At 47.1% G+C, this 20,453-nt stretch overlaps 1 protein-coding gene across 2 annotated transcripts in view; it reads left to right on the top strand.

Annotated features, from left to right (window-relative positions):
- BMPER (BMP binding endothelial regulator) overlaps window positions 1-20,453 on the top strand; it is a 205,435-nt gene that overhangs the window by 181,601 nt on the left and 3,381 nt on the right. For both annotated transcript variants that reach the window (XM_014541094.1, XM_005868076.2), the window contains exon 14: window positions 16,339-16,469. In XM_014541094.1, the coding sequence (XP_014396580.1) occupies window positions 16,339-16,469 (131 nt within the window). The remainder of the gene's footprint in view (window positions 1-16,338; window positions 16,470-20,453) is intronic.

Raw genomic sequence — 20,453 nt, 5'->3', positions numbered from 1 at the left:
AGATCAGAGAGGAAAGGGAGAGAGAGATAGAAACATCAATGATGAGAGAGAATAATTGATAGACTGTCTTCTGCATGCCTCATACTAGGGATCGAGCCCACAATCTGGGCATGTGCCCCGACCAGGAATCTAACCACGACTTTCTGGTTCATAGGTCCGTGCTCAATCACTGAGCCACGCTGGCTGGGCAGCTTCTGCATTTTTAAGTCTTACTTCTGTTACATTGATTTGTTGACAGCATGACTTGTATCTTTTTGTACAGTGTGCTTCCTAAGAAGTTCTATGTCATTGATAAATGTTGCATATGTTCTGACGGTTCTACCGACTGCCCATTCCCATCTTTCTCCCTCTCCTCAGGCCTCCCTGAGACACAACAATATTGAAATTAGGTCAGTTTTTTTTTAACCCTAAAGTGACTTCTAAGTGATCATGTGAAAGGAAGAGTCTCACATCACTTTAGATCAAAGGTTAGAAGTGATTAAGTTTAGTGAGGAAGGCATGCCAAAAGCTGAGACGGGCCAGATAGGCCTCTTATGCCAGACAGTCAAGCTGTGAATGCAAAGGAAAAGTCCTTGAAGGAAATTAAAAGTGCTGCTCCAGTGAACACAGGAATGATAAGACAGTGAAACAGCCTTATTGCTGATGTGGAGAAAGTTCTATTGGTCTAGAGCAGTGATGGCGAACCTATGACATGTGTGTCAGAGGTGACACGCGAACTCATTTTTTTGGTTGATTTTTCTTTGTTAAATGGCATTTAAATATATAAAATAAATATCAAAAATATAAGTCTTTGTTTTACTATGGTTGCAAATATCAAAAAATTTCTATATGTGACATGGCACCAGAGTTAAGTTAGGGTTTTTCAAAATGCTGACATGCCGAGCTCAAAAGGTTCGCCATCACTGGTCTAGAGCCATGGTCGGCAAACTGCGGCTCGCGAGCCACATGCGGCTCTTTGGCCCCTTGCATGTGGCTCTTCCTAAGCCTTAGGAGTACCCTAATTAAGTTAATAACAACGTACCTACCTATATAGTTTAAGTTTAAAAAATTTGGCTCTCAAAAGAAATTTCAATCGTTGTACTGTTGATATTTGGCTCTGTTGACTAATGAGTTTGCCGACCACTGGTCTAGAGGGATGTTAAAATCAACCACATTTTCTTAAGCCAAAGCCTAATGCAGAACAAGGGCCTAACTCTTAATTCTGTGAAGCCTGAGAGAGGTGAGGTAGCTGCAGAAGAAAAGTGTGAAGCTGGCTCATGAAGTTTAAGGAAAGAAGTCATCTCCATAACATAAAAGTTCAAGGTGAAGCAGCAAGTGCTGATGTAGAAGCTGCAGCAAGTTATCCAGAAGGTCTAGCCAACATGATTAATGAAGACGACTACATGAACAACAGACTTGCAATGTAGGCAAAACAGCCTTGTGTTGGAAGAAGATACCACCTAGGACTTTCATAGCCAGAGAGAAGTCAGTGCCTGGCTTTAAATCTTCAAATGATAGGCTGACTCTCTTGTGAGGGGCTAATGCAGCTGGTGACTTTAAGTTGAAGCCAATGCTCATTACTATCCTAAAAATTCCGGGACCCCCTTAAGAATTAATGCTAAATATACTCTGCCTGTGCTCTACATAAACAGAAAACCAAAACCTGGAGGAGAGCATGTCTGTTTACAACATGGTTACTGAATATTTTATGCCCTCAGTTGAGACGTACTGCTCAGAAAAGAGGTTCCTTTCAAAATATTACTGCTCATTGACAATGCACCTGGTCACCCAAGACTTCTGATGGAGATGTACAATGAGATCAATGCTGTTTCATGCCTGTTAACACAGCATTATTCTGCAGCCCATGGATCAAGGACTAATTTTTACTTTTAAGTCTTATTAGGAAATGCATTTATTAAGGCTATAGTTGCCATAGAGAGTGATTTCTATGATGGATCTGGGCAAAGTAAATTGAAAACTTTCTGGAAAGGATTCACCATTCTAGACACTATGAGGAACATTTGTAATTCATGGGAAGAGGTCAAAATATCTACACTAATAGGAGTTTGAAATAAGTTGATTCCACCCCTCATAGAAGATGACTTTGCGGGGTCAGGACTTCAGTGGAGGAGGTGCCTGCAGATCTGGTGGAAGCAGCCGGAGAACCAGGATTAGAAGTGGGTGGAGCCTGAAGATGGGACTGAGTCACTGCAATTTCATGATGACACTTCAGCGGATGAGGAGTTGCTTCATGGTTGAGCAGAGAACGTGATTTCTAGAGGTGGAATCCACTCCTGGGGGAGATGCTGTGAGGATTGTTGAAACGACAACAAAGGTCTTAGAATATTACGTACATTTAGTTGATAAAGCAGCGGCAGGGTTTGAGAGGATTGACTCCAATTTTGAAAGAAGTCCTGCTGTAGGTAACACAGCATCCCATGCTACAGGGAAATCACTCATGAAAGGAAGAGACAATCGATGTGGCAAACTTCATTGTTGTAAAATTTTAAGAAACTGCCCCAGCCACCCCAGCCTGCAGCCACCCACCTCCCTGGTCAGTCAGCACCATCAACATCGAGGCAGGACCCTCCACCACAAAATGGTTACAACTTGCTGAAGGCTCAGATGATGGCAACATGCTTTAGCAATCTTTTTAAATGAAAGTATGTTCATTTTTAAGATAATGCTACTTCATATTTAATAGACTACAGTACAGTGTAAATATCACTTTTCTATGTACTGGGAAACCAAAAAATTCTTGTGGCTCTCTTCATTGTGTTATTAGCTTTATTGAGGTGATCTGGAACTGAGCCCATACTATCTCTGAGGTATGCCTGTAATTAGAGAAATTCCTGATTTGACAGAGGGTGGTAAAGTGCATATAGGGGGTTATTTTAGATACTGGTGGTCCGAGAAGGAATGTCTGAGAAGGCAATATTGGCCTAGAAGTTGAGAAGGTGCAAGCCACTCCTCCAATGAGAATGTTCCAGTCAGAGGTGGCCATGAGCTTGGCACATTGGAGAAGCAGGAAGCCCAACCTGGTGGAAGGTCATGAACTAGGGCTGGTAAACAGAGATAAAGAGATAGATCAGGAAGGGGTTAGATCGCCAGGGGCACATGAGCCAGGGTTAGGGGTCAGGGAGATTATAGTTTTATTTTTTAAAATATATGTTTATTGATTTCAGAGAGGAAGGGAGAGGGAGAGAGAGAGAGAAATATCAATGATGAGAGAGAATCATTCATCGGCTGCTTCCTGTATGCCCCACACTGGGGATCAAGCCCACAACCCAGGCATGTGCCCTGATCAGGAATCGAACCCTGACCTCTTGGTTCATAGGTCGATGCTCAACCACTGAACCACACCAGCTGGGCAAGGAGATTGTAGTTTTAATGTGATGAGACATCTTCAGAAACTTTTGATTAGAGGAGTGATGATTTGTACTTTTAAAGGAACATTTGGCTGCTACATAGAGAATGAAGAATGTATGTTCCCCTAAGTATTATTATAAAGCATGGCTGCACAGACATGCTTGCCTGGCTGCTGTGTCTGGAAGAAGGCACACAGTGATCTCTGTGCCATCACTGGAAAGGTATGGGTGGGAATGATAGCATTTTACTGCTGAGTCCTGGTAGAATAGTTTTCAACCATTCCCTTTTCCTCTCTTCTTTCCCAGTGCATGACTTTCAACCATCATCTTTATATGGACTATTCACTTTTCTCACCTTTTAAATTCCTTGTTTCACATAATACCCCTTACCAACTTCATGGCATCATGGACTGCCCCAGTACTAATCAGGCATGTTGCTAGATTGTTATATTCCTGGAAAGAAATCAAGAGTAGCATATAGTTGATGTTTTTTAAGCCAAATTGCTTCAGCAATATACTATTTCATGACAGGCAAAACAATAATAAATCTTAAAAGAGGAATCTTCCTGAGACATTATGAAAAATAAAACGAGAGTAAACTCATTGGTAGCTGTCAGTACTTATTTTCATGATGTTGACATGAATATTGGTAACAGAATGAGAAAACTTATTTATGGCTTTCGGCTGGCGTTGGAACACATCAGTAGGGGCGCTCTAGTCTGTCACTAGTCATGGTGTTAACTTTGTCTCACAAAGAATCACATTTTGTTTACTGGACAATAAAGAATGCTCTTGGCTCAACTCCTGTCTTCCTCTCCACCATCTGTTAAATATTTCAGCTGGGTGCAGTGGTGTGCTAGAGCAGGCTTATGAGGCTCTCTAGACCCAATTGTTAGCATCTCTTCCAACTTCGTGTTCAGTGATCAGTGATCTCATGTTGGTAGCTTGAAAGTGCTAAAGTGGGAGAATTTACACCACAGGCATTGGCAGAGACTGCACATGAGGGGTTCTCTTGTCTCCCCAACACCCCCAAGAGCCAGTTGCTAAATATTTGCAATCACATCACTGCCTGGGTATTTCCCTGGAATCTCAGCATGTTTAACTATGAACCCCTTGTCTGTCCTTCCACTCCCTCTTTTCACTATCAGCTCCTCCTCCTGCATTCCTCTTATTCGTTGACAGACTTCAAACCTAGTCTCAAATCTCCAGAGGCATCTTTGACCCCACTTTTCCCTCTTGCCCCAACATAAAACCCTTTTTCAAACTCTACAGCTTATGCCTCTCCTATTCCATGGGCTTTACATTTCTGAATTTCTGCTGGCATTTCCCCAGATAAGACCCTGGTTGTGTCTTTTTTCTCTCATAACCCCACACTGGGTTATCAGCAATAGCTCCTTAATTCCTCATTTAATCCTCCTTCTCCACTTCCCTCAGCCCACCTAACACACTGTTATCAGCTTACTTTCCGGAGGTGTATTTTGTATGTTATCACTTAGTGCTCAAATCTGTCAGTGACTGCTCTGATCTTCACAAAAGTTTTATGCTTCTTTGTAGGTTGGCCTACAAGGCACTTTGTTACATGAGAACAACCTACCTTCCCAGTCGATTCCTATGACTTCTGTTTCTGTTCTTAATGCTCACGAGTCCCCCACCGGTACCCGAAGCATTTCAAACAAAAGTATTTCTAAAACATGAGTTTTCTGAAAGACCTTCCTTCCTTTTCGCCTGGGTAAAACTTATTCTTTCTTTTAAGATATAACTCAAATGAAGCCTCCTCCTTGAAGTCTTTCTAACTTCTCACTCCCTACCCTACTCTCTCTCCTCTCCCCCGCCACCTTGAAGTTCTTTTGTAATACTGCACTGTTTTGTCAGCACTCATCATTTTCCTCTTTTTATTACAATTTATTGTAGCACGTTGTGTAGTTTGGAGTTGGAACCCTATTACATCTTTGCCCCTAACTTGGAGGCATGCACAATGTCCCTGTTCTGTAGAAAGAATAAATACAAAGGAAAGAAGGTTTAGATGTCCTTTCGCTGGTAGGTGTAAAGGAAATAGAAGCACAGGAATTAATACAAATATTTTACTTTGTATTAATTAATGTAATTAATACAAATATTTCCGGAAGTCCCCCCCCAAAATTCACATCTAAGTGGAACATTGTTCCTTTTTGTAATGTGTTTGAAGAGGATATCACAGGGAAGCTGGGATAGCACAGAACAAGTCCACAGGGTAACAGAAGGCAGAACCTGAACAAATGGGTGGAAGCTACAGAACACACTCCCATTTAATCTACAAGGAAGCTTCTTTAATTGTCTATTACAGGAATGAGGTTCCTAAAAAGCTCCTGAGCCCTTATTACAGACGATGCAGATGTATGACCATCTGTCCAGGATGTTATAAAAGGAATTCCTGCAGGGAGTAGATGTTCACCAATGTCTTTTTAAGACCCTTGATTTTATGATTCTGTGACTGTTTATGACTCACCCAGCCTCTTGGTTGGATTTTTGAGCCCTCCCTGTCCTAAACCAAGATGGGTTGCCACAATGGTTCCCATGACGACCTTTGTTGTACAGTTGAGAGCATTAAAACATTCAGAAAGAAAACATCTAGAGAAGCCCACCCCCACCACGAGGAAAGTGGTTTCTAAATTTCAGGTTGTTTGATTTGGGGGGAGGGAATCTTCCATCACTCACCTCAGATCATAAAAGTAAGGTCTGGAAAGCCTGTCATAGTATCTTTCTCTCCATAGGAGCTAAGGGCCTATGTCTCCAGCACCAAATTTCTGTCTGATTAAAACCGGAGCTCAGTTTTATTTCAGTTCATTCACCCTTGGTCCCCACGGTCATAGACGGAGACCAAGTAGAACTCTCCTTCTCTAGAGGTGGTCATTTTGCCCTGGTCTGGAGTCTTTCCTCACCTGGCAACACCATTTGAAAATTTCATTCAATTCTACTCCCTTCTTTGCTAGATATTTACATTGGGGCCTTGGACTTCCTTCACCCAACTGTGTATCTAGAACACGCATGTCGAACTCACGGTCCACAGGCCTCATGCCTCATTTATTTGGCCCGTGTTAGCCTTTGAGTTTGACATGCTTGATCTAGAAGGTAGCCTTGATTTTCACCCCTTCCCCTACTGTGTCTTATATAAGTATAGGACATTTTATGTTGTTATTTTTCCCTTTTTAAATTCATTTATTTAGTTATTTATTTAGGAAATTATAGCAACTCTAAGTGAAGAGAATGGCAATCTTTTTACTTAATTCGTGACCCATCCTCACTTATTTTCTTCATGACATTACTCTAGGGGTTAAGTGGTTCACCTACCCCCTCCTTCTCTTTAGCTTCAACATCTTCTCTTGGATTTCTTTATTCTTGGAGCAAAATATGTTTAAGTCTTCTTGATCCTAACACATACACACACACACACACACACACACGCACACACACACGCACATGCACACGCACATACACCTGCCTTCCCTCCAACCTATTGCCCATTTCTCCTTCTCGTCACTGCCAACCTACTGAGAGATGGTGTTTGCTCAATGATTCACATATTTTTCACCTTTAATACATGTCCAGGTGATTTCTTTCCCCCCCATTCCTGTAAAACCAGTCTAGTTAAGGCCACCACTGACTTCCTAGGTGCCCAGTATAGTAGCCAGTTTTCAGCTCTTATTCTACTTGGCCATTGGAAGTACTTAAATCCATGGCATGCTCACTCCTTCAAACTCTCTTGGGCCATTTAACCATCTGATTCTCATTGTCTTCTTAGTAATCACCTCATCAAGACTTGACTACATGAGCATCTATAAACAATTCATTCAGAAAAATAGGTTTTGAGTATCTACTCTTGACCAGGCATTGCACTGGGCTGGTGAAAGGTGGTGAGCAAAATCTGCCCACCCTGGAGTGTAGTGGGGTAGATGGAGTGTGGGGCCAACCACAGGAGAAGGGGTAGAAGAACATGCCAGTACTGGGAACAGCAAACAGCATGCGCTATAGCAGGTAACATGTTGTAGGGGAGAGAGCATGGACCTAGCTTTGCCACCTACTAACAGTGTGATGTTAAAAAGAAAAAAAGAAGGAAAACTTCTTGACGTCCTTGGCTCTTAGTTCTATTCTGTTAGACATTATGCAGTCAAGATTATAGGTGCTCATAGATGCAATGCACCTAACACATAGTAGGTCCTCAGGAAGTGTTGCCTCATCCCCACCTCTTCCTCTCTTGGGCTGTGAGCAGTCTCCTCGGTAGCTTCTGGGAAACAGGCTTTGCATCCTATCTTTCAGGGGCTCACAGGAGGCACACCCACTCTGGAAGAGGCAGCTGAGGAGGTGGCTGGCCCGTAGTGTTTATGGTTTGGATTTGGGGACTGTCTGCTCCATGAACCTCTTTTCGGCGATATGAGAATGGCCGTGTACCATCCCCCATGGCAGGGGGTGGGGTGGCCCCTGGGGAAGGGTACGTCTCCTTGGAGGTCCAGTGGACTGAGTTTTCCCTGTACATCCAAGCTTCACAGAAGATGGGGTGCAAAAACCCGTCCTTGAGCAGTGATTGGATGTGAATTCTGGTTTATTGTGGAGCCAAAGGGCTGGGCTGATGCTTGATGAAAGGCACCCAGCATCTGACAAAGCTCACCCGCGCACCACATCCTTCAGAGGCGGCCGCCCCGCCGCCCTTTATTCCTGCACAGAGCGGAGGGCTGTGGGCCTTGGCAGCCATCCACGGCCTAATGCAAAAAAGGCCTCCAGAGGGCTCGGCCCTTTGAAGCAGTTGGGCGGGTGGCGGCTGCCGCGTGTGGCTGGGGTGTGGCTTCCAGATGCTGGCCCCTTCCCTCATGGCTTTTCCCCATGGCCACTTGTGTCTCCACACTCCCCACAGCTGCCCTTCAGCAGGCAGCCGGCCACCAGACAGGCAGACCCATCCTGACTCTGGGCCATAGGTGGCCGGAAGGATGTGACAGGCACCGCTGGGCAAGACGTCCCCGAGAATGGTGCCCAGGGGCTGCCACCCTCGCATGGGAGAAAAGGAAAGGCGAACAGCCTTCTCTCTGAACTTCAGCTGGGCAAAGCCAGGAGACCACGATGCCCTGTCCCTGGGAGGCTGGATTTCTCTCCTCATCGGATTGGCGGTGGCGGGAGGGGGTTAGTCTGCTTTCTTATGTACTTTTCACTGGAGCCCTATGAGAGATGCTCAGGGAAGACGGGCATAGAAAATGGGAAGAATGGGCCCCACATTTCTCTCCTCATCGGATTGGCGGTGGCGGGAGGGGGATAGTCTGCTTTCTCATGGAGCCCTATGAGAGATGCTCAGGGAAGACGGACATAGAAAATGGGAAGAATGGCCCCTAGGTGACAGCCCTTTGCCTCACCTGGCTGCCTCTTGCGGCTCCCACATCGCTCGTTCTATGGGGACACCCATGTGGGCACAGGTGTGCAGAGATGAGTGGGGCCCTGGAGCGTGATTCAAGGAGCCACTCCCTCCAGGGAAGCCCTGCCCTTCCAGGAGCCTCCCTAAGGGTGCTGTGTGTTACCTGCTGCCTTGACGGGTCTTGCCCTGCCCCCCTCACTCACCGCCCCAAGTTGAAGGTAGGGTCCTCTTTCCTTCTGCCTTCCCCACAGAGCCTTGCACACAGCAGACACTCAATGCATGTTTGACGAGTTGAATGGGACAGTCTCAGTGATGGTGTGTACCCGTCCATGTGGGGTTAGAGATCTAATGAGACAGCTCGCTATGGAGAAGAGGTATTGCTTGAGATGTTCTAGGTAGAGAGCCCCCTCTTGTTTCTGGAAGGTCTTTCTAAGTGTGACTGTTACCTAGGTTGGGGGCTAGCTGAGCGCTAGGTGCAGTGCACAGTGTTAGGTGCAGTGCACAGTGTTAGGTGCAGTGCACAGGGTTAGGTGCAGTGCGTAGGGTTAGGTGCAGTGCGTAGGGGTAGGTGCAGTGCAGCATGTTTGACGAGTTGAATGGGACAGTCTCAGTGATGGTGTGTACCCGTCCATGTGGGGTTAGAGAGCTAACGAGACAGTTTGCTATGGAGAAGAGGGATTGCTTGAGATGTTCTAGGTAGAGAGCCCTCTCTTGTTTCTGGAAGGTCTCTCTAAGTGTGACTGTTACCTAGGTTGGGGGCTAGCTGAGCGTTAGGTGCAGTGCACAGTGTTAGGTGCAGTGCACAGGGTTAGGTGCAGTGCGTAGGGTTAGGTGCAGTGCGTAGGGGATAGGGTTAGGTGTAGTGCGCAGGGTTAGGTGTAGTGTGCAGGGTTAGGTGCAGTGTGCAGGGTTAGGTGCAGTGCGTAGGGTTAGGTGCAGTGCATAGGTTTAGGTGCAGTGCACAGGTGTAGGTGCAGTGCATAGGTTTAGGTGCAGTGCGCAGGGTTAGGTGCAGTGCATAGGTTTAGGTGCAGTGCGCAGGTGTAGGTGCAGTGCATAGGTTTAGCTGCAGTGCATAGGTTTAGCTGCAGTGCATAGGTTTAGGTTCAGTGCATAGGGTTAGGTGCAGTGCGTAGGGTTAGGTGCAGTGGGCAGGGTTAGGTGCAGTGCACAGGGGTAGATGCAGTGTATAGGTTTAGGTGCAGTGCGTAGGTGAAATGAGATTTACAGAAAGTGGAATAGCACAGGCTTTTTCCCACTGATGCTGCACCTGGCCTGCTCTGCAGGTGCGGCTCCCAGAGGCTCCCCTCATGGCTGCTCCTGGGCAGGCCCTTAGGCTTATGCAGGGATTTGGTGCACCAACCAGCCTTCTAGTTGTTTCTCAGTGGGCGTGACAATGGTGAATTGGATGTCTTTAAAAGAAAAGTGATTGATTTTCTGCCAAGCAGCCATTTTTTTTTGTTCTCTTTTATCAGCCAGCGTCCCCCAAAGTGTGAAGAGTAAGAAGCAAATGCTGGAATAAGAACGAGGGTTACTTGACGCTCTAACTCTCGGCCACTAGAGGGGGGTAGTGACCAGGCTTCCCCTCTCCCTGGCTGGCTTGTGCCGCATCTTCGCCCAAACTGAAAAATGAGTTATCCCTGGAAGAGGGACAGCTCAGCAAATGCCTGTGAATCATGGCCCGCCCCTCACCAGCACCCCCCACCGTGGAGGCAGGGTTTCCTACCCCAGCAGAGAGAGCTCACCTTTCCCAAGAGCAGTATTTCTGACCCATGGTGGTTCTAGTCTCTGGCTTTGGCCCCTTAAAAGTCATCACCCCTGAGCGTTGGGTAAATAGGACGGTGTGCACCCCTCCCCCGGCCCTGAGACACAAGACAACTCTGGGCACGAGATCATATTCTCCACAGAGGGTCTGAGAAGTGGCCTTATCGAGGGAGAAAGACTGTGGGTCCAGAAAATGCACGGTGGTGGTTTGGTCTCCTCTCTCAGCAAGTCCGAGGGACTGCTTTGAAAATTGGCATCTGTGGGAAGCTGTCAGCGTTGCTGCTCTTGAAGGGTGTCCTCTGTGTCCTCAGATGCCTCCGTTATTCCACAAAATCGATCTCTAGCTTTAGGAGGGCGTCTGGGGCTGATGCCCAGGATGGAAATTCTGTGCCCCACTTGCGTCTGCTGCACAGGAATGGCGCTGCCTCCTGGGGAGTGCTAACAGGATCAAAGCAGTCAGAATTTTCCAGTATCTAGAGCAGTGATGGCGAAACTTTTGAGCTCAGAGTGTCAGCATTTTGAAAAACCCTAACTTAACTCTGGTGCCGTGTCACATATAGAAATTTTTTGATATTTGCAACCATAGTAAAACAAAGACTTATATTTTTGATATTTATTTTATATATTTAAATGCTATTTAACAAAGAAAAATCAACCAAAGAAATGAGTTCGCATGTCACCTCTGACACGCGTGTCATAGGTTCGCCATCACTGATCTAGAGAGTCTCAATTAGGTAGAAATGTAGAGCCCTAGGTTTTTTGTTGTTAATCCCTACCTGAGGATATCTTTTCCATTGATTTCTTTTTTTTTTTTTCAGAGAGTGGAAGGAAGGGATGGAAGGGGAGAGGGAGAAGCGTGGAGGGAGGGAGGGAGGAGGGAGGGAGGGAGAAACATCCATGTGAGAGACACATTGAACATTGATTGGTTGCTAGGTACCTGGGGCTTTCCGCCCTGGTGACCTTCATCCTTGCTCTGCCCACGCCTGTCTAACTGACTGCCCACCACGCTTGGAGACCCAGCTCCCATGTCTCCCACTCTGTGATTCCTTCTGGACAGACACCCTGGCCCGCCCGCATGGAATTGGTCCTCAGGATCTATCGCACTGGCTTCCTGCCCATAACAGCCCTTGGGTCATTTGGGCTCTGGCTTTTGGGGTCCGCACACTCTCCCTTTCTCGGTGGGTCCCGCTCTGTGCATCTCGGAGCCTCGCTTAGAGCCTGGAACATCAGAACTCAGTGACCTCATTCTTGGCCCGTGGAAGGCCTGGCGTGTGTCTGTGCGGGGCGTTCGGTGAGGCGGGGCTGCAGGTAGGCTCAGGATTCACAACCAGAGACCCGACTGCCTCAGGCGGAGTGTGTGAAAGGGACAAGCCCATCCAGCAGCCTGGCCTTGCTGTGCTGTCCCAGCAGCCCCGGCAGCCATAGGACCAAGACTGAAGCCAAGACTTGCTGTTGAATATTCTCATCAACATGTAAGCCCCAGAGGTGCCGAGCTGGCTGGCCCAGGAAGGGTCTGGAAGGAGCAGCAGGGACTCCCTGCTGGGGCTCTGGGGGCTTGCTCCCCCTTCATTAACAACTCACTGAAGCGACCCCCTGTTCCCAGCATTGAATCTTCAGCCCTGTTTTTAGTGCTGCAGGAGCACTGTTTCCAGTGCCTGTGCGAGGGTGCCACAGGGTACTGAGGAGAAGGCAGAGGTAGCCACTGCTGAGTTAGGGATGAAGTGATGCTCTGTCCCAGCATTGAATCTTCAGCCCTGTTTTTAGTGCTGCGGGAGCACTGTTCTGTTTCCGGTGCCTGTGCGAGGGTGCCCACAGGGTACTGAGGAGAAGGCAGAGGTAGCCATTGCTGAGTTAGGGATGAAGTGATGCTCCAAGGGGTCATGTGACATGGATATGCCTTCTTCCTGTGCTTTCTCCCTCTAGTTACTTCCATGCAACTCAGGTGAGGGAGGGCAGGGCAAAATGTCAAGGGTTAAAGTATAAGCGAATGTTTTGATAGTCTCTTGGAGGTTAAACACACTGTGTCCACCCAGGCGGGACTCTGCCTCCCCGGTCCTCCCCCTCCTCCCCCACCTATGCCAGGTGCTGAAAGGCCTGAGGTGCCTTCACATGGGTCTGTGAACTTCACTGGAACACACAATAAGGAGAGCCAGGGATCAGGTGTCGCCTTCCAGCCCCGATTCTACTGTAGCTCCCAGAAAAGCTGACCTCACGTCATCCAGCCACGGGCTCTTCCTGGGCAGCGGCCTCTGGCTGTGGATGGGGCTGCTGCCCTCTCTCCTGCTTGCCTTTCTGTTCTCTCAGAAGCTGCGTGGAGAGTTCCCAATGGCTCAGACTGTGCCTGGGTATCCAAGGCATAAGTGCTTGCCTCTCCCCGACAGGGTGGCCCTTGTGCCAGAAAAAGCAGAGGCAAAACCACCCGGTATGCTGTTGCTAGGCAGCCGAGAGATGTTGGATGTTTTGATTTTAGCAGCTTTGGAGGCTTGCCTTTTTAATAACAGGGAGATCTATAGGTTATTCTGACAATATTGAATGCACTTTTCTGAAAATATGTCATGAGAGCAGAACTCTCGCATCCAGTTCTTTTTTCCACCATTAAATGAAAAACCGTAGATCCCCTTGGACTCAGGAGAGCAGGACAAGACGTTCAGAGTGAGCCTGGCAGTAGGAGGCCCTGGGAGAAGCGGCTTAGTTCAGAGGTGGCTGCGGCCGGCAGCGCCCAGGGCCATGGCCGTGTTGGGCGGCCGCCAGGGCATCCGGGCAAGGACATCTGTGCCCAGCGTTCCGGCCTGAGGACGCGAGGACCGGTCACTAGGCCGTTGCGCCCGGTCTCCTGACAGTGCGCCATGACTTTACTGAGCCTTGTGTGGCTGGATGAGCCGGATACATCCTCGTCCTCCCACAAACAGGGAAAGGAGCAACTGGGACGCAAAGGGTCTGTGCAAGAGTAAAGGCAGGGAGCGGGCAGGAGCCAGGAGGAAGGGACTTGGCCTGAGAGCGCACAGCGTCGCCCTGCTGTGGTTCGGACCGGCGATTTCCACCTCCTCTCCCAGACCCTGGGCACAATTTTGTGTAAAAATTGTCAACCTGACAAGTGAAAAAAGACATCTTGTGTTTTCACTTCTGTGATAAAATACATCTTCCAAACCCTCCGAAATGTGTGAAATGTTTCGAGCGAAGGGCTGGCTTTGACAAACGTTTTTGGCCTCAGATGTTGTCCCTCACGAGTGCCAAGTATCCAGTCAGCTCCCATCTAGTCTTCGTTGTCAAGGGCAGACAGATTAGCAATTGTGTGTGAGGAGCGGTGGGTCTGGGCTGGGGTGTCTGCACGGGGTGGTTATTAAATGTGTGCCTAAGCCATGTTCTCTCACAGTCTGCGGGAATGGGAGTTAGCTGCCCACACTTTATTGTAACCTGAATAAACAGCTTCCTAAGACAACCAGTAGGAACAAAGAGGGAAGAAGGGAAGCATTCACCAACAGTCCTTCCACCCAGAAAAATGAAACTGAATTTGTTCAAATCAGAGGATGCATTTGCTCCTGTGGAGACCAGCTCTTTTCCATACAAATACATGTCCTTTTTCCATCACTGTCACTTTGCTCCTGTGGAGACCAGCTCTTTTCCATACAAATACTGTCCTTTTTCCAGGACCATGAGGTGCCCTTCCATCACTGTCACCTCAAGGGTTTGTGGACAAGGGAAAGGGATCCCCACCCCAAGGGTCAGGAAGGAGGGTGGGTGACAAGTGCCTCCTGGGAAGGGCAGTAGAAATGGGATTAGACAGGAGGTCCCGGGGTGGGGCAGCTGCAAATGCCGCCGTGGAGTCTGAGCTTGCATGTGATGGGCGAGGGTTAGTCGGAAATGACAATGGAAACAGCACAGGGCATGGTGGTGAGGGGGGTTCATTCCCAGGCATCAGGCCATTTTAAGGACCGGCTTCCTTTAGCTTTTCCTGGAAGCCTGGAGGCTCCACATAGATTTAAAGACACAGCACTGTATGTCTTGTCCCAGAAAGGGTTCGCCAGGGAACATGAATTTGCAGGATTTCTGTAACGTGAGTGGGAGACGCTATTAAGAAATGCAGCCTTGGTGATTACAGAGAGGAGAGAGATCAGTGCTTCCGTGCTGATCACCGTGTCATCACGTCATCTCTCGCTTGGTGACGTGGAAGAGGCTCTTTGGGTTTCAGGTTTGCTCCTCTCCTGCCCCTGTAGTTCACGTTTCCCAGGCCTCTGCCCTGGAGTGTTGGGCTGCAGTAACTCTGCGGGTGCCTGGTGAGTCTAAGGTCCTTTCACATGGTTTCTGCCATTCTTGTTCGGAGCAGGCAGGAGAGCTGGCTGGTCACTCTCTGATCAGGTGGGCAGACATGTCCCACCAGGAAAAAATGATGACATGTTAACACTGGGTGACCGTGTGTGTCCTGATCACTTTTCAAGGTCATCTGTGTTACTTGTCATCTTGAATTCGGTCCTGTAAGGAAGAGGTTTTGCTGAGAAGGAGTCTGACAAAACAAGGGTAGTGGATTTTATTAATCTCGGAGGCCTCTTGCATAAATGCTGAGTCAAAGTTGTTAGGCAGGGAACTTGCTGGAAGGTGAAGATAGAGGACGGTGGTGTAGTCTGATAAGAAACAGAAGCACTAGACTCAGTTAGGAAGTGTAATTCAATTCACTCTTTTGCCACTTGTTCATGTGACTGTGGGCACATCTACTCACTGGTAAAGTGACCTCTTCGTTTAACCAACAGAGACTGCTCAATGTCCTATTGCCTCACAGTGACAGGCTGCACCTCATGAACTGTCATATTACAGGCCAAGGGCAGGTTATTATTGTGTCTTTGAGGTTAACATGTCTTAAAACTTGTTACTTTTGCATTTAAATATATTTCTGTTCTCTTTATGTCCTGGTGCATCATTCCATATTTCAAGTTAAGCTAAGGAGACCTCGGTTCGGTCCTCTTTCCCTTCCAGTCTCATGAGGGGCCAGAAGTTTTGCTTTCTTTGGACTTTATCACACCACCACCTTAAAAATGGAGTTCAGTGTTTCTTAAGAGACTAAGAATCAAGATATTGCTGTGGGATTTTGTGCTTTCGTCCCTGGTCACTTTTTCGGTTCTATTGCAGTAGTGCCTACCATTCCCGTGTCAGAGCTAGTCACCAAAGGACAACACCTTGAACGGCGGCTATATTCTAAGAGTTGCATTTCCAACGTGACAACCCCTAGGCACACGTGGCAATTTACATCTAAGTTAATTAGAATTAAACCAAGTAGTCCAGCCAGCCTGGCTCAGTGGTTGAGCATTGACCCATGAACCAGGAGGTCACAGTTCTATTCCCGGTCAGAGCACATGCCCAGGTTGCCGGTTCCAACCCTAGGAGGGGGTGTGCAGGAGGCAGCTGATGGATGATTCTCTTTCATCATTGATGTTTCTATCTCTCTCTCCCTCTCCCTTCCTCTCTCTGACAGCAATAAAAACACTTAAAACTTTAACTTTAAACAACTTGACTGTAAAACAAAGAAAAAACAGACCGGTTCCTCAGTCACACCTGATGCATGCCCAGTGCTCGGTAATCAGGTGGAGACAGTGGCTGCTGCTCTGGACGGAGGAGAACCCAGACATGACTTTCCCTGGGGAACAGCCTGCTCTGGGAGAAAGGGATTCTCAAGCCATGCTGCTGGGAGAGAGCCAGCCTAGGTTCCGTGCGGAATTGTCATAGCAGTTTTAGGTGTCCAACCTGAAACAGCAGCCTGGAGTGGCCAGGCAAGCTTCCCCACTCACCCCTCACCCCTCGCTGCAAGTCACGTTTAGGGTGTTTGATATTCCTGAATGTTTCTCTTTCTCTTGGTCCCCGCAGGTCCTGCGTGACAGACATGTGTGAGTGTCCAGTCCATAAAAACTGTTACTGCGAGTCATTCCTGGCATACACCCGGGCCTGCCAGCGGGAGGGCGTCGGCGTCCACTGGGAGCCCCAGCAGAGCTGCGCAGGTGAGCGGGTCCGGGGCCCACCCAGCAGAAGTTCACCTCCCTGCTCAGGCCAGCCGTGGGGGAGACTTGGAGACTTGGAGGCGTGAATGGCCACATCCTCCCTGGGCCAAAGGGAAATCCGGCAATGGCCCAGCTGGATGGCATCTTGACAAAACACAGGGCTTCCCACGAGGGGTGGATAGAAAGCGCTCAAGAGAGATGCTCAGTGAGGAGCACATTTGAGCAATCGAAGGATTTCCTCTGTTTCACAACCTCCCAGCCTCAAGCTGCCAGCTGCATGTGCTTAGCACTTGGACAGTCTCAGCTCTGCTTGGGGTCTGTGTGGGGCAAAGCAGACTCAGGACAACTGCAGTCATCTCAGGTCGTTAGGATAGCTGTGATTTCTTTTTCTTGAGAGAGAGAGATTGTGCTGCAAACCCTAGCAGAATGTTCCTTTGCTGAGGTAGGTTTCTATAATAGTTGTTTCAGCTCTTTGATCTCAGGCAAGGTCATTGGCTTCTTGGATATGTATGAAATGGACATCTTTGTTTATCCAAGAAATACTTCCCACAACGTGGCTGAGCACTGGGCATCGTGCTAAGCACTGTGGGTACTTTGGTGACTCTGACCCCCTGTCATTGAGGTGCTGGCAGTGCAATGGGAGAACCAGACAACAATGGTAACCTACACTAAGTACTTGCTCAGGAAGGTCAGTGTGATGAAGGAAAGAATCGTCTGGAAGCTGTGTTTTCAGTGTATGGACTTCTTGTTCACTTAGACCTGTGGGTCTCAGTTTGGCTGCACCTTGGAGTCACTTTGGGAGCTTAAAAACAACAGACCCAGAAACCTATGCCTGGGCCCTGGGCCCAGACAGCCTGCTTTAATTGGCCTTGTGTGTCTTTAAAACCTTTCAGATGGCTCTGACCTGCAGCCAGAGCTGAAACCACTGAGTCAATGTGAAGGCTTATGCTGAGGTGGGTGGCTTTGGGGAGTAGCTGGAGGGTATTTGGAGGTTACTAAAGCCTCCTCCAGCCGCCCCTGACGCAGTCACTAGTCTGTGTCCTTGCAAAGCACCGAGGCCCTTTCATCTCCTCTGACATCCCCTCCTCTGCAAACCCAAGTCCAGTCTTTATGTCTCAGTTCACTATCCGCAGCTGGAGCGCCTCTCTCAGTGCTGCCTGCATCTGGAGGAATGTGGATTTGGTGAAAAATAGCTCGCACTGAGGTGTGGCAGTAGCTCCTGAAGCTTCAGTGAGGGTTAGCGTAGAAGGGCAATGTTTTTGAGGTACTGGGCCCCTTCGGTACATCTTGAATACGCCTACTGAACACTCCTTCTCTAAGTTGAGTCCTCTTGCCCTCGAATCGACCAGAGGATGAATAAAAGATATGGAGTCAAGCCCCCTCACCCAGCCTGGTGTAATGCTGGCCTCAGCAGAACTTGGCGGATTTGTTAGCTGCGGTGAGGATCATATTAGATACAGAATCTATGAACTCTTCCTGGCCCAGAGCTATAGTTAGCACCGTTTCGGTGCACGCATTGCATTTGAAGGCTACGCATTTCGTGTCAGCATCCTGATTTCAGGGGCTGAATCTCAGAAGCTAAATTTACTTTTCTAATGGAAAAGGAATATAGATCCTGAAAGGTTCCATTTACCACTTACCATTATGGAGCCATCTGAGTGAAGTATAACTCCATCAGTGTGCTGCTGCAGGGGAGCCTTCCACACACACACACACACACACACTATGAACTTCTGCACATTGAGACACACGCACACACACAGTGAACTTCCACGGATTTACACACACACGCACACACACACACACTATGAACTTCTGCACATTGAGACACGCACACACACAATGAACTTCTACGGATTTACACACACACACACACACACACACACACACACAACGAACTTCTGCAGATTGACAGTGAGTACGTGAGAAATTTACAGAGACATGCAGGATCCCTCAGTAGAGTCATCTGGAATTCTGAAGACTAGAAGAACACTCCTTCCTTGATTTTAGCTCCCAGAGAAGGGAAATTTTCCAGAGTAAAAAGCTTGGAAGTTGAACAAATAAGAAGCCAGCCAGGCTTGAAACTCTGAATGAATGAGGGACTTTCCAGGTGTAGCCTGGATTTTGACAGTATCATGACTACCAACCCAAAAATGGCCACTAGCTGTGGGAGGAAGGACTAATGGGACTCCAGTGTAGCATGTGAATTACCAAATACAATGCACTATGCGAGTTACCATTTTTTAAGTACTTCGTAGCCCCCACGACTACGCTGGCATTTTTTTAAAAATATATTTTATTGATTTTTTACAGAGAGGAAGGGAGAGGGATAGAGAGCTAGAAACATCAATGAGAGAGGAACATCGATCAGCTGCCTCCTGCACACCTCCTACTGGGGATGTGTGCGCTACCAAGGTACATGCCCTTGACCGGAATCGAACCTGGGACCTTTCAGTCCGCAGGCCGATGCTCTATCCACTGAGCCCCAAACTGGTTAGGGCTACGCTGGCATTTTTATTACCTTGTGGCACGTATGATTTTTCCTTATCTGGCTTTATTCTTTTGATACATTTTATTTTAAATTACAGTTTACATTCGGTATTATTTTGTATTAGTTTCAGGTGTACAGGATAGCCATTAGACAATCATACTTTACAAAATTCCCTCCCCGATACTTCAGGTACCCAGCTGGCAGTATAGTTACTACAATATTATTAATGATATTCCCTATGCTGTAATTTACATCCCTGGGACTATTTTGTAACTACCAATTTGTAGTTCTTAATTCCTTCACCTTTCTCATGCAGCCCCTTAACCTCATTCTACTCTGGCAACCATCAGTCTATTCTCTGTATCTATGAGTCTGTTTCTATTTGTTTGTTCATTTATTTTGCTCTTTAGATGCCACCTGTAAGTGGAATCATATGACATTTGGCTTTCTCTGTCTGACTTATTTCACTTAGCATAATACCCTCTCGGTCCTTCCATGCTGTCACAAATAGAAAGATTTCATTCTTTTTTTATGGCCGAGTAATCCATTTACCACAACTTTTTAATCCACTCATCTACTGATGGGTAGGTACTTGGATTGCTTTCACAGCTTAGCTGTTGTAAATAATGTTGCAGTGAACATCGGAGTGCATATATCCCTTTGAATTCGTGTTTTGGGTTTCTTCAGATGAGTACCCAGAAGCAGAATCACTAGGTCATAAGACCGTTCCATTTTCAATTTTTTCTTAGGAACCACCATACTGTATCCATCATGGATGCACCAATCTGCATTCCCACCAACAGTGCATGAGTTCCCTTTTCTCCACATCTCGTCAACACTTATTGTTTGTTGATTTATTGATGGTAGCCTTTCTTACATTGGTGAGGTGGTATTTCATTGTGGTTTTGATTTGCATTTCCCTGATTAGTGATGTTGAGCATCTTTTAATATGTCTATTGGCCATCTGTGTGTCCTGTTTGGAGAAGTGTCTATTCGGGTCCTCTGCCCTGTTTTTAATTGGATTGTTTGTTTTCTTGGTGTTGAGTTGCATGAGTTTTTTATAAAGTCTGGATAGTAATCCCATTACCAGATATATTTAGCTTTACTCTTGCTCTAAGTTGCCTCAAATTGATTAATTCAACACATAATTAAAATGTGATTAAAATATGTGAACACATTTTCAATATCTTTGGTAGTTTTTTTTTCCTGTTATGTAATTGTATTTATTTGAATATTGGTGTGTTTGCACAAAATGTTTGTATTCATCACAGCTCAGTTGCTTGAAGGATTCTTTGGAGTTCATTTTTCACAGTATTATCAATAACTAAATGACCTTATAGATTTTCTTATAGCTTTACTAATGTATAGTTTGTCTTATCTTGGAATAAAAAGCTTTCATTTTATTTTATTTTGAAGTTCACTGGCCCAGCAGCTGGATCTTTGATGTTATTTTTTTAGGTGCAGGTGATCCCGGGGTGTTTGTGGAATGATAG

Source organism: Myotis brandtii, unplaced genomic scaffold, assembly GCF_000412655.1.
Source record: "Myotis brandtii unplaced genomic scaffold, ASM41265v1 scaffold260, whole genome shotgun sequence".
NCBI lineage: Eukaryota > Metazoa > Chordata > Mammalia > Chiroptera > Vespertilionidae > Myotis > Myotis brandtii.
The sequence above is the reverse complement of the archived record's forward strand: the minus strand, read 5'-3'. Positions and strand labels throughout refer to the sequence as shown.